Genomic DNA, 18,969 nt, shown 5'->3' on the forward strand with positions numbered 1-18,969 from the left:
AGACCCATATGGATTTTATTGTATTGGTGTCAATATCATGTCTACATTGGCCCTGACACTCTGGCCCAGAGGCTTTTAGGTATTCCAATGTGATAATGCTTTTGCCATTTTTTATTGATTATTATTTAATTTTTCTAGGTGGATATTTCCGGCAGATGCGATGTTACTTACCGGGCTCAGGAAAACGAAATCACTAAAATTAAAGCCTTGAAATCTTGTAAATTAGAACGGACAGGATTTACCAGCCACAGTCAGGTATAGTATGGTTAATATCTTCAACACATACTGTAGGTGTGCGCAGAAGCACTGAATCATGCTTTGTGCATGTGCAGAAGTGCCAAATCGTGTGACATGCGTGCGCAGATGTGGCGCTGCAGGTTATGAATGCTGCAGGTTGCGGACGTTCCTCTGTCACGGATTACGTTCGCAACCCGAGATTCCACTGTACATGTTTCAGACCATTGGTTCAATGCAATTTCTAACTAAGCAGTGTGTGCTAAAATGCAGATACTGGGACAAAATATGCATAACATTGAATATACTAGTGAAAACAACATATGGAAATGCATTATATTAGGGGAAATCGCATGCAAAGATGTGTACATTAGAATAAATTTGGACTAAAATGAGGACTTTTTAAAAAAAATAGCAAACCTGTGTGTATATCTGGGGACCCTGGCCTAATCACAATTGTTCATAAAGTCATTACACATGCAGCTATACTGTAATTATAATCATTACACATACAACCATACTGCAGTACATATCTAGCATACCATAGCTATGTTTTGGCATGTTTTGTGCTGACTTTGTTTCTGCATTTCCTGGTCCTAACAAAATTATATTTCAGCTCTTTGACATCAGCCAAAAATCAGTTTCTGCCACAACGTATGTGCTGGAGGACACTTTTATTAAATCAGTGCGAGCAGAAGAAAATCACATTTTGAACGTGAATATTCAGCGAGCAATTGATGTGAAAGTAGTTTCCAAGTAAGCTGGCTTGTTTAACTATTTTGCAGAACATTTTTAGTGGCGAAATGATATGTTTTATAACCTGCTACCCTTTGCTGCCACCCCAAGCGCCGTGAATTAACGCAAATACATCAGTACTTTGAAAATTATTTAGCATTGTGTGGAAGTTAAGAGTTGTTGTTGTTGTTTAGTCATGTCCGACTCTTTGTGACCCCCATGGACCTAATTTGATCATTGCTTTCATCAGTCTGTTGCATTTCTTCCATTTCCTCAATCATTGGCAGTAAATGTCATAATCCATGTTACAATTTAAAGAGCCATGTGAACTTGGAGTCAATGAGTCTCGCCCCCCCCCCACCCGCCACACTTTAAACTGAGTTTCTTGGACTGCTGCAGCTGAACCCAGTGTCTAAATGCTTACTTGTATGGTGTGGCCTGTCACTGAATATAGAAACAGTCTGCTTATTGCCATCACTTGGCTATAGAAAGCTTAGAATGTGAGAGTCTTTAAGTCCCTACTTACACATGGTGACATGAAGTAATGCATACAGTAATAATTACAAGCTACTGTTTGGGATGGAATTGGGGATATATATTAAGGTGGTCATCTGCAGAAAAGGCTTTTGAACCTTTAATAGCTTGCATGACACATTGTGCCTACTGAAATTCCCTCTTCTACACAACTATTAGCACAGCTATTAAAGGTAGAGAAGTCTGGATATGTCTTCATGTTGCAACCAAGATGTAAAGCTCTGTTTCAATATGTGTACCTAACAGGCAGAAACTGGAACTGAAGTCAACGGAAGCTGGCCCAAGAGTGATGGCTGGGAAGCAAGTTGCTAAGATTATCAAGGCTCTGGATTCAAATTACGTTGCAATTTCACTTGCAGCAGAGCTGGTCTCGGATGAATGTAAAAGTTGCCCCACAGTAAGTAAATAAAAGAGCAAGTTGTGCGTGCCTTAAGTTCAAGTTCATAAGTAAAAGCACTCCTTGAAAAGAAATTACTGTTTACCAAGATGTTAGTGAGATATTAGATTTGTAATTATCGAACACAGACATTTTCGGATTTATTGAATATTCTACAGCAACTTGGCTGAGCTCATGACACCACAGCAACACATTAAGGCATGTTACATTGTTTTATCAGTCAGTGTTATCTGCCTTAATTACTGTTAGAATCAGGTCTCACAAATGTTATGCTTGCTACTAATATGCATTTTTAATGGGGCGAGAAATGTACCCATCTGTGAATGCCAAAGCTGTGATACAGCACAGCTGAACTGTGATATAATATTTGAAAGATCTTGTGGAAGAAATGGCTGTAATTCTAAAGAGCCATCCCTGATCCCATTGAAGTCTTAATTGGGCTGTGTTTGACCTGAATGCCAGGTCAATAAGGGCTTACACACAATGTTGAGTATGCCATCTGTAAAGGTAAAGGGACCCCTGGCCATTAGGTCCAGTCATGGCCGACTCTGGGGTTGCAGCGCTCATCTCGCTTTACTGGTTGAGGGAGCCGGTGTACAGCTTCCGGGTCATGTGGCCAGCATGACTAAGCCGCTTCTGGTGAACCAGAGCAGCACACGGAAACGCCGTTTCCCTTCCCACCAGAGTGGTACCTATTTATCTACTTGCACTTTGACGTGCTTTCAAACTGCTAGGTTGGCAGGAGCAGGGACCGAGCAATGGGAGCTCACCCCGTCATCTGTAGTGCTGTGTAAAGTTTTATTTTTTTGTACTGTGGGGGGGGGGCAGGTCCATTATGAATCAGAACCACTTGACCACATAGCATAAAGAGGGAAATTTTTAACTTTCTCCCTTACCTGCCATAATCCCAACAAAATTCCTCTTGTGCTGTCATCAGCAACAGAAAAACACGCGCCTCTTACCAGTGTTTCCCAATTGTTGTGTCATAGCTGCTTTATTACTGTTGGAAAGCTGTTATTGTAAGCAGCCCTGTGCTTCATGCAGGGAGGGGATTTGATTAGGTTATTTGACAAATATTGTTGTAGTGTGTCTTTTGCAGTCAGCTGCATGCTTCGTTTGCTGTTTAAAACTATGAAGAAGCTGAACCAAGGTATTGTTAATTAAGTAGAAGAGGCCTTCTCCTTGTCCTTGTTGCTTTCCTGGTGACTTCTGTGGCCGCTGGTACCTTCTGTTCAATTGTTCTGTCTAGCAGAAGCCATTTAGATCTATAATTACAGCCATACTCATCTGGGGGCCTTACAGAGGGCTGTAAGGGGAAGGGGGCATCAGATTGTTATGGTAAACCTAAAGGAGCTCTTCGTATTAGCTCTGCTCTCTCACTGGTTACTGTATTTTACTGTAAGTGCTATGAAAAGATTGGGGTTATAAATAGAGTATGGTATTTAGAGGGACAATAATAGTATCCAGCAGTTGCATATCTCAATGCGTATATTAATACCACTCTGTTATGGCATGTAGCACAGCCTTACATATACCAAAGTCCCACATCTTGCCTCTCCGTCAGCGTTTCTTAAATGTTTTGAAGCTGCTCCAATTCCACCCTGCTTCAGAGTGTATTCTACTTTACGAGATCCCAGTATAAGATGAGATTCAGAGAGGTGCATGTGGAACGCCCCGTGGACATGAGGGCTTTGAACGACCTAACTTGCCTTTGCAGATCCTTGGTCCTTCCAAGTGTTTCATTGGAAACTTAGAAAGTTGCTGCCTCTGGGTCCCTCCTGGGTCACAAAGCGACCAGTAAGGGAAGGTGTGTGAGAGCAGGGCTGGATCTAGACATGTCAAAGAAGTGATTCAGTTAAACACACTGCAAACTCATACAGGGAAATTTGGTAGGGAAAGACGGGACGCCACAGCGCCATCTGGTGCCACAGTGTTATATCACATATACCACACATATAAAACACTTTTTCTTTATGAGCCTAGCTGAGTCCCAGGACAATTTTCTCCCTTTCCCTGCACCACTTGATTCAAGGAAGCAGGTTGGGATCATAGCATTTGCTTTCTGAAGCCAGCTAAGTCTACTTATAGCTTTTCAAAAGGAATGAACTTATGAATGCATGAAGCTGTTATGTACAGTCAGACTACTGACCCATCTAGTCCAATATTGTCTATTCTGATTAGCAGCAATTCTCCAGGGTCAAAGGCAGAGGTCTTTATAATAATAACAAAACCCTGCTACCTGTTCCTTTTATCAAGCTGACTTTTGGTTCGAACTGATAGAGCATGGCATCTTATAGGATTCGATTTGAGTATCCTGACAGCAAACAAAACAACAGCTGGTAGCCTCACATAATTTCTGGGCCAGATCCAGTCCCACCATACTGTTTCTCAGCTGGTGACTGCAGAAACTTGCTTGAGGCATTGGGGAGGTGGAAGGAAAGGAGTTTGGATACCCCCACAGTGTTCCTGTAATCCAAAGACCACTTGGATCAAAGGAAAATCAGTGGAACTGTGTGCCAGCCTTTTCTTGGAATAAGTCAAGGGTGTGTCCACAGCAGGGAGCCAAGCCAACCAGTTCTGTCTTGGTTGCCAGTAATCAGATGCTGCTGTAACTGTAGCCATGCAAGCCATAGTTTGCTCGCCTACAAGCGAAGCATATCTATAGCATCAGATATAAATAACACGGCTACATTTCAGAATTTTGGGTTGTCCATAGTAGCACTGGACAGGTGATAGCCTCTGGGGGATGGTGGAACGACCCATTTCACAGTTTCATTGAACAACTCTGGTCTAGATGTATGCAGTTACAAAGCCCATAAAAAGGGTGAAAGGACACACTGAATTAAAACTGTGAGATAAACCACCACAATGGAAAACAGTGTCGATTATTTATGAGTCCATCTATCCTTCCACAGTATATTGTGGTTTTTAATTTTTTTATTTTTATTATATATAAAATACTGATTACAAACACAAGCCCCCAAGTTCACAGTATATTGTTGACCATTCTAAGCTTCACTAAAGCCCTGTTCATCATTGTGCTGCACATTGATAGAGAGGTTGGAGAATTCTGATGGGAATGGGAACAGAAATCATCACTCGTTTGTCCCAAGTCTGAGACAGGCATCAATCCAGCACATACAATCTGTATTTGCCGTTGTTGCTTTCAGTATGCAAACAATACATAATTGGTTATATGACACCCCCCCCCCCATTTGCATTACATTTCCTTTGCATTGAATGGGGTACAATCATGTAATAACAGTGTAACTTACATAATTAAATACTTAAGTTATGTAAGTTATGTAATTTTGCCATAGTGGATAGTGGGACAAACTGTAGTTTTTGGGAAAAGGTGAGCAAACGGAAACAGTGTTGTGTGTTACAAATACAGGAAATGGAAAATGATGCCTTCTTGCACATTAGTGACCACCATTTGAGATTAATAGTCTCCACCTGTGTTCTGGGTCATTAATACACCCCTGCTGAGCATTAATCCACAGGAAATAGCCTCCACCTCACTCATAATTACCTAATGGCTTAGCTACAATTCATGGAAGATGAACTCAGTACTGCTGAAATTGTAGGGCTATTTGTGGGTAGCATCATCTGCTGTTTCTTCACAACACGGACCCTATGGAGATAGGATATTTTAGCAAAGGCTGAGCTGGCATTGATGTGGTTTCCCAATAAAGAGAGCTGAAATAAATATTGTTGAGGGAAAACAGCTGCACCTTTTCCGAGGAATGCTATAGATAATGTTAGATAACAGAAGTGGAGGCATGACATGTGAGACCACAGGCCAAGATACCCGCTCTGTTTCTTTGTGGAAGGTTGTTTGAAATGACAAAGTGCAACCTTCTGTTTTTCTCATGAATGTCCCCCCCCCCATGTTTTTAGCTGTTATTTTTTATCTGTAAGCCGCCTTGAGTCCTTGTCAGGGAACAAGGAAGATTTAAAATGTTGGTTGGCATCTAGGCAGTATATACGGTAGTTCATAATTTCTGCGGGGTACTGGGAATCTATTGCTGGGGCACTAGCTTTGTGCAACATGGATAGTTCACCCCAGTGCTTAGAGTGGGGAGGGGACAGGTTTATTTCTTTTTCATATTCTTATATATTTAGGTCCTGCTTCTTCTATATAAACTAATGGATAACGAACTGCACCTAGCGATAGTATGAAACATAACATTATATAAGGTATTAAAATGCTCATTGCACTGAAATAGTATACAAACAAATGGCAGCATCGAAAAGAACACCAGCTGCAGATAAAAAGATTTATGTACCTGTCAATCATCACCCCAAGGCACAATGAGATGAAGTAAGACTTGCCGTCCTTTGAAAACCAAGCAAATATGGAATCGGACTGAAAAAGCACGGAATCCCCACCACAGAAAATGTCATGTGTATTGTATCCATTCACAATACATCTAAAAGCCACTCTCCCCCACTACAGTCTTCCTGAATAGACTGTATTTGCTTTCTCATTGCCTCCCAATTAGTTCTATGGAAGACATGGGACAGGCTGCAACAATAAAGTATGGGGGGACCAATGTGTTAAAGTTGTCCCTTTCATTTCAGCTACTGTCAGAAAACATGCAGTTGCGTTTTTGACCTGTTGTGATCAGCACATAGAAATACTAACCAGTGGGGAAGATTTACCACCAATTTTGTCCATTTTTGGCAGCTCACTCAGAAGTGGAAGACTATCCGGCCACAGATGGAACCTGAAAACCTTTCCAAAGCCGATGCTGTGAAAGGATTTTTGTCATTCATTCAGAACTTGAGGAAAGCTACGACAGAAGACATTCTTCAGATTCTGAGAAGTGAAAGCAACGTGGAAGTCCTGTGAGTTTCTGGCAAGCTATTTTTCCATCTCTAGCATATCCATCTTAAATGTGTACATACACAGAAGGAGAATCAACACGTTCATTCAGGTTTATCTACCTAGGTGGAATCTACACACACATAAAAAAGCTGTGAAAATGCTTTTTAAAAAAGCGTTTTGAAAAATACATTGAATTTTTCATAGCTCACTATCGCCATCTAGTGTCACATTTGTATATTGCACTTTACAACACATTTAGAACGTTTTATTTGCAGCTGTGTAGCTGAGGCAGGAGGTAGTGGAAGACAGGAGTGCCTGGCGTGCTCTGGTCCATGGGGTCACGAAGAGTCGGACACGACTAAACGACTAAACAACAAGGGACGCGGGTGGCGCTGTGGGTAAAACCTCAGTGCCTAGGACTTGCTGATCGCATGGTCGGCGGTTCGAATCCCCGCGGCGGGGTGAGCTCCCATCGTTTGGTCCCAGCTCCTGCCCACCTAGCAGTTCGAAAGCGCCCTTAAGTGCAAGTAGATAAATAGGTACCGCTTTATAGCGGGAAGGTAAACGGCGTTTCCGTGTGCTGCGCTGGTGCTGGCTCGCCAGCTGCAGCTTCGTCACGCTGGCCACGTGACCTGGAAGTGTCTTCGGACGGCGCCGGCTCACGGCCTCTTGAGCAAGATGAGCACGCAACTCTAGAGTCGGACACGATAGGCCTGTACGGGCAGGGGTACCTTTACCTTTACCTAGCTGAGTCCCTAAGCTACAACAGCTAATATTTTCTTCTCTTTGACGTTAGCAGAAAATCAAAGCACTGTTGTAGGGGCCTTGCTTCTATAATAACCTTTGGCACAGTGCTCAGGCCTGGAGACCCTTTTAAATTGCCTCCCAAAGTAGAAACCTCTGTGGATTGATATAGATGCAGTGTCCCCAATCTCATCAGGGCATTTAAGAGACTGGGAGTAGGATGTGGAATTGCGGCAAACCTTCATTTCCAAGCAACAGCACCTCAACCACAGTGACTACTTAAACAAGCTCTTTCTTAGCTAGGCTTCAATACTTTGCTTTTAAATCCAGCTTCAAACCCTGGTTAAGCAGATAATCTGGTTGAAGTTTGTTGTTGTTGTTGTATAGTCATTTAGTCATGTCCGACTCTTCATGACCCCATGGACCAGAGCACGCCAGGCACTCCTGTCTTCCACTGCCTCCCGCAGTTTGGTCATACTCATGTTTGTAGCTTTGAGAACACTGTCCAACCCTGTCGTCCCCTTCTCCTTGTGCCCTCCATCTTTCCCAACATCAGGGTCTTTTCCAGGGAGTCTTCTCTTCTCATGAGGTGGCCAAAGTATTGGAGCCTTAACTTCAGGATCTGTCCTTCCCGTGAGCCCTCAGGGCTGATTTCCTTAAGCAGGATAAATATTAGTGCTGATTTGTCAACCATGGTTAAGGCGGGGGTGGGGGATGTAATTAGCCGCTTGGTGTCTTTATTATGTTAGAGACGGAGGTGACATTTGAGCTATCCTCATGCAATAAACTGATTGGAGATGCCGTAACCATCACTCTGCCCCCCCCCCCAATACCTTACAATAAATAATTCCTGTTGTTGTTTTTTTTTAAATCCCTTCCCTTTTCATACAGTCCCCAGTTGGTTGATGCTGTAGCCTCTGCACAGACCTCAGCCTCTCTGAAAGCTATGCTGGATTTCCTGGATTTCAAGAACAAGAGTGGATCTGTCCTTCAGGAGAGGTTCCTCTATGCCTGTGGATTTGCTTCTCATCCCAACGAGTTACTACTCAGATCTTTAATTGTAAGTCTCAGTGGTGGTAAAGGGAGCATTGGCTTACAGAGCAAGAAACGTGCTCTGAAAAGGAATTGCCCAGTCTTTCAGAAGAGCTGAAGATGAGCTCATGAAATGGACAGAGAAAAGCTTTTATCCCTTTCTCATCATGCTAGAACTTGGGGACATCCAGTGAAGCGCAATGTTGGAGGAAAAGAACTTTTTCACACAGCATATAGTGAAACTCTGGAATTCACTCTCACAAGGGATCTTAGACAAATTCATGGAGAATAATGGTATCAATGGCTATGAGCCATGATGCCTGTGTTCTGCCTCCACTGTCAGAGGCCGTATTTATTTCTTTGACAGTTGCACCTTAATTGCAGTTGTCTCTGAGTGGAGACTCAGTACAATGAAACTAAAAACGAGTTAAAGCAGCCTGCCTCTGAAAGTCAATTGCTGGGAATCACAAGCAAGAGTGTTGCTGTGCTCAGCTCCTCCTGCAGACTTTCCACTGGCCCCTGGGAGAACAGGATGCTGGACTAGAAGGGCCATTGGCCTGATCCAGCAGTCTCTTCGTACATTTTAAAAACAAGACCATAAGGCTGATATATTATGGAAGCAAACCCCATTGAACTCAGTGCTCTGATTTAGCCCTCATGTTTCTATACCACAAGCCTCACTTTCAACAGAGACAATAGCAAGGATGTGTACTCTTGTGAGTGGATATCCTGACCTGCCTTGTGAAGCAAGTAAGGTAAAGGTAAAGGGACCCCTGACCATTAGGTCCAGTCATGGCCGGCTCTGGGGTTGCAGCACTAATCTCACTTTATTGGCCAAGGGAGCCGGCATACAGCTTCCAAGTCATGTGGCCAGCATGACTAAGCCGCTTCTGGCAAACCAGAGCAGCGCTGTTTACCTCCCCGCTGGAGTGGTACCTATTTATCTACTTGCACTTTGACGTGCTTTTGAACTGCTAGGTTGGCAGGAGCAGGGACTGAGCAACGGGAGCTCACCCCGTCGCAGGGATTCAAACTGCCGACCTTCTGACTGGCAAGTCCTAGGCTTTGTGGTTTAACCCACAGCGCCACCTGCGTCCCTTTTGTGAAGCAGTAGGCTGGGCTAATTATTTGCAATGGGAAGCAATTCAATACGTCATTTATCGCTTCTTGTCCAGCAGATTGCCTGCGGCTCTTCGTGGAGATATTTTCGCAATGGCTGTTTGGCTATTGCACATGGTGTGGCTGGGAAATGAGTTCCTTTTCGATAAGGAACTCCGTTTTCCACAACCAAACCTCAGAGTGGAACACAAAAGCACCTGAGATTGGTGTGAAACACCACCAGCTTTTCCTGGGAAGGAATAATCATGTGGGAAAGGGAATCCAGTGAAACACATCTGAGGGGGATCGAATATACATCCAAGGGTTAAGAGGCAGAGACCAATAATGTCTTTTCTTCTTCATCATATAACAGAATACATATAACAGCCAGATTGGCAGCAGTGAAATCCGAGAAACAGTTGTCATCGTTATTGGGGCCCTCATCAAAAAGCTGTGTGACAAGGGAGGCTGCAAACTACCTGTATGTATTTTCTTCTCGGTGTTGGAAACAAAAGCAGAATTGTGCAAATATGAAGCTCCATCCAAGCTGACCTCTTTGCCCACTTCCATCTTTCTGGCTTCTTTCATAGTGTTCCTTACATCTGGAACAGCCTTTCAATATTTATGCCCCAAGCCAATTCCCCGCTCATGAAGCATTTCTTTCTCAGAACTGTTCTCGAATCATCCTTATTTTGCCTTACCTGCTCCTTTGGTGTAATTCACCTGTTCCTTCCTCGGACCTCTCTCTTGCCTGTCTATCCCAGTTTTGTCCATCTGATGAAGGTTGCAAATCCTCTGAGGTGAAGAGATCATGTCACTTCCATATTCTGTACAGCAACACTGCACACTGGTTTACATAAAATCTAATATTGTATCAGCAACAACAATAGCTTTTGCTCTCATGGGTGTCTCTTTTCACCACTGCCTCCTCCCCAAATGGTAGACCTACTAGATTCTTTGCTGTGATCTCAAGGCTGGGTGTTGTGTTGATAATAGTGAGTATATATTGCTAGATTTTATGGAATCCAGTAAGGAACTCATACTATCTATCTATCTATCTATCTATCTATCTATCTATCTATCTATCTATCTATCTATCTATCTATCATCTATCAACGATCTATCATCTATCTATCTGCTGTACTCCTAGGTGTAATTTTGCCAGATTTCCCAAGTTTCACTATCATTGATTTACTACCCAGTTGCATGGAATCCCCACCCCCGCTGACCCCCCTCAATATAACAGTGTTTTAGGAAGTTTTTCATTTTCTTTCCAGGCTGTTATGGAAGCCAAGAAGCTGATCTCTGGAGGTTTGAACAGGGCAAAGACAGCTGATGATGTGAAGGTCTACCTTCTGGCATTGAAGAATGCTGTTTTGCCTGAAGCTATTCCAGACCTTCTGAAATACGCCGAGTCGGGAGAAGGCCCCATCAGCAATGTTGCTGTTTCTGCTCTGCAGAGATATCACCACTCTTTCATTACCAGTGAGGTAAAATAATAGAAAATTACCTGAAGAGAAGATGGCGCAGGTGGACATTTCAAATAATAAGTGTCTCTCCCTGCCTGATAGTCCCTCATTTAAATATCAGGTGTTTCTAAGTAAGATAAATATTCCATTATTATGATTATGATTATGATTATTATCATTCTATGTCCTGAAGAGTCTGGAAAGACAATTTTGAAAGCAACCCCAAAGTCTCATTGACAGATTTTGGGGGGCATAGGCAATGTAGCGCTAGGTCCTTGTCCTCTGCCCTGGACCAGAGAGCAGAATTTGCATTGTAGGAGACATTTGTCCATCTATGCATCTGCATATCACAAGAAACTGTAAAATGCTATCTCAGTTCCAGCTTATAGCCCTAAAAAGCATGAGGCTCTTTCTAGAAGGGGTGAAAAGAAGTATTACGTGGGTAGTTATATGGGAATTTTATCTATCATTCACTCCTACAGCTTACAAGTAAGACTCATGACTCACATGATTTCCCATCACCCCCCCCACCTCCCAGAACAAGCTGCATGTCAGTCAGAAATTCTTCCTGATTATACTTTTGCATCCAGTCTGGGGCTGGAGAAGTCCCATTGTTTTGGACTGGTCCTAGTATAATATTCCTGAATTTTCATGCTATACTTGTATATTGTTACTTGATAAGCCAGCACACCGATCAGTTTTTATTTATTGGTGATAAATAAAATTTCCTGCTCCTGTCATGCTGCCAATTATGTATAGGTGATGAAACTTGACCAGATTGTGTCCCCATTAGGTGAAGAAAACCATGAACAGGATTTATCACCAGAACCATAAAGTTCACGAGAAGACGGTACGCACCACAGCAGCTTCCATAATCTTCAGCAACAATCCTTCCTTCATGGAGGTGAAAAACCTCCTGCTCTCTATTGGAGAGCTGCCTCTGGAAATGAATAAGTACATGCTTTCGCTAATCCAGGACATTCTACGTTTTGAAATGCCTTCCAGGTATATCAAGTTTCATTTGTTATTTATGTTTCTCCACTTGCCTGTGCATAGTGTTGTTTCAGGGCAAAGGCAAGGGCAGCATTTGGTGGGGTGGGCGCTGTACTGGAAACATGTTCACCATGTTCAGTATAAATCCACCTTTTTAGACTGGGGGGGGGAGGACTCAGAAGAAACTGCAAAGTATTGAGGCAAAAATATCTGTCTGGTATTTAATGGATTGGTTGTTGTTTTTCCTAAAAGAAGGGAAAGACCCTTAGCAGCTCTAACGTTTAAAATAATTTCATTATTCTTCTCTTTATTGGTAGACTACAAAAAATACATCAAGATGTTAATTTTTCATTTCTATTGTTTTTATTATTATGCTAGAAAATCCAGGATCTTTGGCCTAGAGCAGGCATCCCCAAACTCGGCCCTCCAGCTGTTTTGGGACTACAGTTCCCATCATCCCTGACCACTGGTCTTGTTAGCTAGGGATGATGGGAGTTGTAGTCCCAAAACAGCTGGAGGGCCAAGTTTGGGGAAGCCTGGCCTAGAGCCCTTGTGGCAATGCCACATTCGCTGCCTCCCTCAAGCCTCCTCACCACATCTGAATATTCCTATAATTGTTATTCATTTACTGTTAATTTCTTACATAAATAAGCAACTTCATCTAACAATTTCCTCCAGTGGTTCTTATGCAGTGATTAGAACTTTACAGAATCATCAGTGATTTCAGCAACTTTTGTGTTAAGACCTTTTGCAATCTGTAGGCCAATATAATAATAGCATTTTTATCTTCTGGTGTGGTCTTTTGATTACACTACTCAAGCAACACAAACCTTCCCATTTGCTGCATGTTGCCATTTGTAGAAGATATTTAATTTTCTGATGGTTAAGGACACTTTTTTGTGTTTCAGCAAAATGATCCGTAAAGCTCTGAAGGATATCTCCATCCATAACTACGACCGATTTGCGAAAACAGGTTCTTCCTCCGCTTTCTCGGGTTACCTAACACGTAAGTGACTAACAAACTAGATAGTAGATTTTAATTACATTTATTGACACTCAGTTTCACCAGAAATCATTACAACTTGTCTCTCTGTTTAATCAAGGTTCTCCGGATGTGTCATCCACCTATAGCCTTGACATACTCTACTCTGGCTCTGGAATCTTAAGAAGAAGTAACCTGAATATCTTTCTTTTCAATAAATATGCTCAACTTCATGCCAACCAGGTAAGTCCCATGCACTGCTAGAGTAATAACTCAGCGAAAAAGTATAAGTGTGCAGCTTGGACATAATGTGGTCGCTCCATTATACCATACTTTGAACCAATGTGCGTAGCAGCTGGGTTGAGCCCCTCAAATGGAAATGTAAGAAGCTGCCTTATAGTTTGGGGTCAGACTGTTGTCTAGGTCAGTACCCTCTGTTGTGACTGGCAGATCCTTTCCAGGGTTTCAGGCAGAGCTCTTTCTTATCAGCCTCCTAATCAGAGATGCAAGAGAATAAACCTGGGACATTCTGCATGCACTCAGCTATGGTGTCTCCCTTAAGAGTGTTCCCTTATCCAAGGTTTGTTATAGAAGCAATACTACCATTTTTGTTCGAGCTTTTATTTTTTTGATGACAGTGGGAGAGTGTTGTTGCACTCATATCCTGCTTGTGAAATTCCCACAGTCTTCTGGTTAGACAATACAGTCATACCTTGGCTTACAGATGCTTCAGGTTGCGCTTTTTCGGGTTATGGACCTCTGAAACCCAGAAGTTCTGGAACGGATTACTTCCAGGTTTTGGCGGTTGTGCATGCACAGAAGTGCTAAATCGCACTTTGCACATGCGCAGAAGCGCCGAATCGCAACCCATGCATGCGCAGACACGCCGCTGAAGGTTGCGAATGTGCCTCCTACATGGATCACATTCGCAACCCGAGCATCCACTGTACAGGAATAGATGGCCCTTTTGTCTGATCCAACAAGACTCTTCTTATGTTCTTACAGAGGCTGTGTTTATATGTAGCACTAAATCACAGTGTAGCCCTAAGTGGATGAGCCTCCACAAGCCCAAGCCCAATGCCTTGCTTGCATGTTCCTTCCCTGCCTTCTCCTCCTCCTGCTTAGTTCTCCCCTGCCCTCCTATGATGGCATTCAATTTCCTCAAATCCTTACTGTCCAAACAAACCAGGAATCCTGTTCTAATCAATTTAAAACTAAGACAACTTCAAACTATGAGTTATCAGTTTGCTTTATTGAACAGAGTTATTTTTAATCCAGAATTTCAGATTTGTATATAACACTAAGATGACATTCCAGGAAAATCGGCAGTCATCTTGGCAGCTTTCCTCTGGTCACATTGGAGGTGTACAGTCATACCTCGGGTTACAGACACTTCAGGTTGTGTTTTTTCAGGGTATGGACCTACCGAAACCCAGAAGTACTGGAATGTGTTACTTCCAGGTTTTGGTGGCCGCGCATGCGCAGACGCGCCAAATTGCAACCCGCGCATGTGCAGACGTGCCACTCCAGGTTGCGAACTCTGCGGGTTGCAAACGTGCACCCCACACGGATCACGTTCGCAACCCGAGCGTCCACTGTACTATGCTCTCACTTTCTGAGGGCTCACCCAGTATCATTGAACCATGATGATTTAGCATTACATGTGAACCAGTCTAGACAGCAAGTGTCCAGATGCAAAAGAGAACAGGCCTATTCCATCTAATAGTTGTGCAGAAGAAGGAATTGCAGCAGCTGCAGTTTTCCACACCCTTGGATGAAAAAGCCACATTGATAAAACTTTCTGTGCAACTCTGACCTAAAAGGAGCCATGGCATGCCTCTCTTTTGGACACCTAGATATAAAAGCAGGGCATGGTCTGATGGCAAATTCTGCAGCTACCTTGTGGACTTTAAAGAGGTATGGATGGCATGTGCTTGCCTGCAAGTGGTCATCATTCATCATGCAAGCTGTGTGCTCCTATCTCCTTTTAGGTGGTGATTGAGGCTCAGGGCCTAGAATCCATTATAGCTGCATCTGCTGATGAAGGTGAAGAAAATCTAGAGTCCTTCGCTGGTGTGTCAGCGCTCATGTTCGATGTTCAGCTTAGACCTGTTACCTTTTTCCAAGGGTATGGCGATCTCATGTCTAAAATGTTCTCAGCCACTGGAGACCCCATAAGTGTGGTGAAAGGACTCATCCTTCTGATGGATTACTCGCAGGTGAGTTCTGCATTTAAATAGCTTCCGTGCATAGATAATATCCTTTACTCCCAATTTGACATGCACTTCCGGGGAGATCACAAGTAAGAACAACCAGAACTGCATTAATTAATTTTGACTGCAATCCTGTGCGCACCTAAGGTAAAGGTAAAGGGACCCCTGACCATTAGGTCCAGTCGTGGCCGACTCTGGGGTTGCGGCGGTCATCTCGCTTTATTGGGCGAGGGAGCTGGCGTACAGCTTCTGGGTCATGTGGCCAGCATGACTAAGCTGCTTCTGGCGAACCAGAGCAGCGCACGGAAACGCCGTTTACCTTCCCGCCAGAGCAGTACCTATTTATCTACTTGCACTGTGACGTGCTTTCAAACTGCTAGGTAGGCAGGAGCAGGGACCGAGCAACAGGAGCTCACCTCGCCGCGGGGATTCGAACCGCCGACCTTCTGATCGGCATGTCCTAGGCTCCTAACCCACAGCGCCACCTGAGTCCCAATAGGTGTGTGCACCTATTTTGGAGCAAATTCCATTGAACTCGATAAGAATTGCTTCTGAGTAGACATGCATAGGGTTGCTGTGGGCTTGTCCACACTTCTGCTTGTCCCTTGCTTAGGAAGAATGGGTCCAAGTAGTTTTCCGCTTGTCTCATGCTTTCTAGGCAGGGGTCCGAGTGGCTTTGCTTTTGGCTTACTGCTTTCATCTAGAAAACCTGCTCTTTAGTGCTAAATTGAACCAAAGCCAATCGGGAGTGTGAGAGGGGGTGGGGAATTGACATTTGCTCCAGTTCTGTGAGTTTTCCCAGGGAAAACAGCAGGGAAAGTGGGAAGTGGGAGATGGCGGGAAGTGGGAGATGCTATCCTGCCATTAAGTTATTCAGAGTCTACATGCAACCAACTGACAAATGCTAAGCTCAAATGCTTAAACCTCATCAAGGGAAGAAATCACTGACATTCATAGTTTCATAAAAACAAGAAACAAGGCACATTTTTTATAACTGTGCTTAGATGTGACGTAACACAATACACCATTTTATGTATTGCTGCTTTTCCCCAAGTGTTTTATTTCTTATTCACCATATGATTGCATATTCCGAAGTGCATGTAGCCATGGGGAAATGTCAGGTATTTTTCAACCCGTGGCAGCAGTTTCTTGTAGCATTTGATTGTATTTCATTAAAATCTCGTATGAATGAGTACTTTAAATCTCCCTTTTTGATATAAATCCCGTTGCTGTGACTAACTGTAATTGAAAATCAGATTTAAAAAATTCCTTCCAGTAGCACCTTAAAGACCAACTAAGTTAGTTCTTGGTATGAGCTTTCGTGTGCATGCACACTTCTTCAGATACACATCTGTATCTGAAGAAGTGTGCATGCACACGAAAGCTCATACCAAGAATTAACTTAGTTGGTCTTTAAGGTGCTACTGGAAGGATTTTTTTTATTTTGACTATGGCAGACCAACACGGCTACCTATCTGTAACTGAAAATCAGATGGCGTTATGAATCTAGGCTAAGATTCATATGTTTGTTTAGAAATGTACAGAGAACCACCATTACCCAGTATGGTTATATCGAGTATCAGACAAGGACTGGGGCAACCCAGGTTCATATCCCCATTTAACCATGAAGCTCACTGGGTGATCTTGGGCCAGAGACTCTCTTCCAGCTCAATGTACCTCGCAGGGCTAGTGTAATGATTAAATAGGAGGGGAGGAAGCCCTGCCCCCAACATACACACACATAAAAGAAAGAGGAATCTCACCCTTTCCCCAGGACTAGAGCAGCTCCATGGCTAGTAACGTGAAGTCACATTTATTTGCTTATATTTTACAAATTTATAAATCACCTCATAGCATGAAGCCACGGGAGTGGTGTGCAGGATAAAAATAGAATAAAGCAGAAAAACACAAGCTCTAAAAGCAAATTAGCCCAATGTGCAGATTTGCTATTATTTAAAGCATCTTTAAAAATCTGCCTTGCTGAATTACTGTAAAAAACCTAGCCGTTCCCCCATTGTTATTATTTTTTTAACAAAGCAAAGGGCAGTGGGAAAAAGTGCTCTTTTCAGTGCCATCTGCTTCTCCCATTTTATACATCTTCCATTTTCATGGGTCTTACTTCAGTGTAAATTATTCATCAGATCTGGACACATCGTGCCTTGTCTCAGGCCATGTAGTATGGCTATATTTAAAGTTAATCTGATTTCCAAGTCCTGTGAACTTTAAAATCTTGGCTGTCTATCAGCATTCAAATGAAATGACTTGCTCTGACCCTGAGCTATTATCACTTCCAAAATTGACTCAGTGCGATGGACTTCCAGTCCAGCTGTAAAAGATTCTGACAGCTGTAAGCCTCAGCCTTGGCAGAAAGCTCTGTGAATGCAACTATCTCCTCCTGCCTGCCCATAAAGCTCTATCTCCAACCATTTGGCACTTCTTGCAACAGCTCTTTTGCACAAATTCTTGCTGCAGGTGGTCTAATACTGGAGAGAAGTGGTTTCTTTTTTGTGTCTTCCCAACTTCCTCTAGAAGGCATGCAGGGGTCAGCAAACTTTTTCAGCTGGGGGCCGTTCCATTGTCCCTCAGACCTTGTGGGGGGCTGGACTATATTTTGAAAAATATATATGAACGAATTCCTATGATCCACAAATTACTCAGAGATGCATTTTAAATAAAAGCACACATTCTACTCCTGTAAAAACACCAGGCAGGCCCCACAAATAACCCAGAGATACATTTTAAATAAAAGGGCACATTCTACTCATGTAAAAACATGCTGACCGTCTGCGGGCCGGATTGAGAAGGCGATTGGGCCGGATCCAGCCCCGGGGCCTTAGTTTGCCTACCCATGGCATAGAGAGAGCCTTGTGATTAGCAACCTGAAGTTTTGCAGGCATTCAGATAATCTCATGCAAATAGGGCTTGAATTTTCTGGATTGGAAACTTAATAATAATAATAATTTTATTATTTATATGCCACCCATCTGGCTGGGTTGCCCCAGCCATTCTGGGCAGCTTCCTGCAAGAAATGCTGAATTGGCTGAATTGAGTGGAGATACATGCTTGCTTTTTAAAATGTCTCACTTTCCACACAGCATTAACAGCATTCCCAAGAGATGCATTTTGGTCTGAAAGATGTCCCTAAGGCAACTCCTGGTGTGGTGGTCTCACGCTGCCAGCCTTATCTATGGTTACTTCTGCATTTAGCTGGCACTGCAAGACTTTCACAGCCAGATGATTGGAATTTGTGAATGGTAGTTGGTAGCTGATGTATCTTTCTTACATAACTTTTCCCGTGCGGTGTGGGATTTCTGTGCCAGAAGCTGATCTTTCTTAAAAGCTGTTGGTGTTCCTGCAGCAGGTCAGGGGTACGAAGATTGTCAGGAAGCCTGTGGAGAATTCTCCTATGTCTCTTAAATGCAATGTGGATAAGGACCGTAAAATCTATTTAAATCTGCAGGTGAAAGATGCCCTTGACTTTAACCCCATCACTTCACCCTGTTTCTGAAGCTAAGTCAAGAAAATCAAGACAAGTCTTTTAAATATTTCTATTCCTTCACATTCCGCTCTTAAACTCATGCTAAAACAGTAATGATGTAAGCTTAGATAATGCCCAAGCCAGGTAACAATAATTCAACAATAAAGAAGAACCTAATTCACAAACAAGTAAGCAATATCACAATAAAACCAGTTAAGAACAGATTTTA

General features: G+C 43.0%; 1 protein-coding gene across 2 annotated transcripts in view; it reads left to right on the forward strand.

The window, feature by feature from the left end:
* The window catches only part of MTTP (microsomal triglyceride transfer protein), a 34,729-nt gene that overhangs the window by 13,762 nt on the left and 1,998 nt on the right, over positions 1-18,969 (forward strand). For both annotated transcript variants that reach the window (XM_083459206.1, XM_083459207.1), the window contains 11 exons: positions 139-255; positions 851-990; positions 1,750-1,900; positions 6,591-6,751; positions 8,367-8,535; positions 9,979-10,086; positions 10,883-11,095; positions 11,868-12,079; positions 12,976-13,073; positions 13,171-13,292; positions 15,041-15,268. In XM_083459206.1, the coding sequence (XP_083315332.1) occupies positions 139-255; positions 851-990; positions 1,750-1,900; positions 6,591-6,751; positions 8,367-8,535; positions 9,979-10,086; positions 10,883-11,095; positions 11,868-12,079; positions 12,976-13,073; positions 13,171-13,292; positions 15,041-15,268 (1,719 nt within the window). The remainder of the gene's footprint in view (positions 1-138; positions 256-850; positions 991-1,749; positions 1,901-6,590; positions 6,752-8,366; positions 8,536-9,978; positions 10,087-10,882; positions 11,096-11,867; positions 12,080-12,975; positions 13,074-13,170; positions 13,293-15,040; positions 15,269-18,969) is intronic.

Source organism: Podarcis liolepis (assembly GCF_965112155.1).
Source record: "Podarcis liolepis genome assembly, chromosome: 9".
NCBI lineage: Eukaryota > Metazoa > Chordata > Lepidosauria > Squamata > Lacertidae > Podarcis > Podarcis liolepis.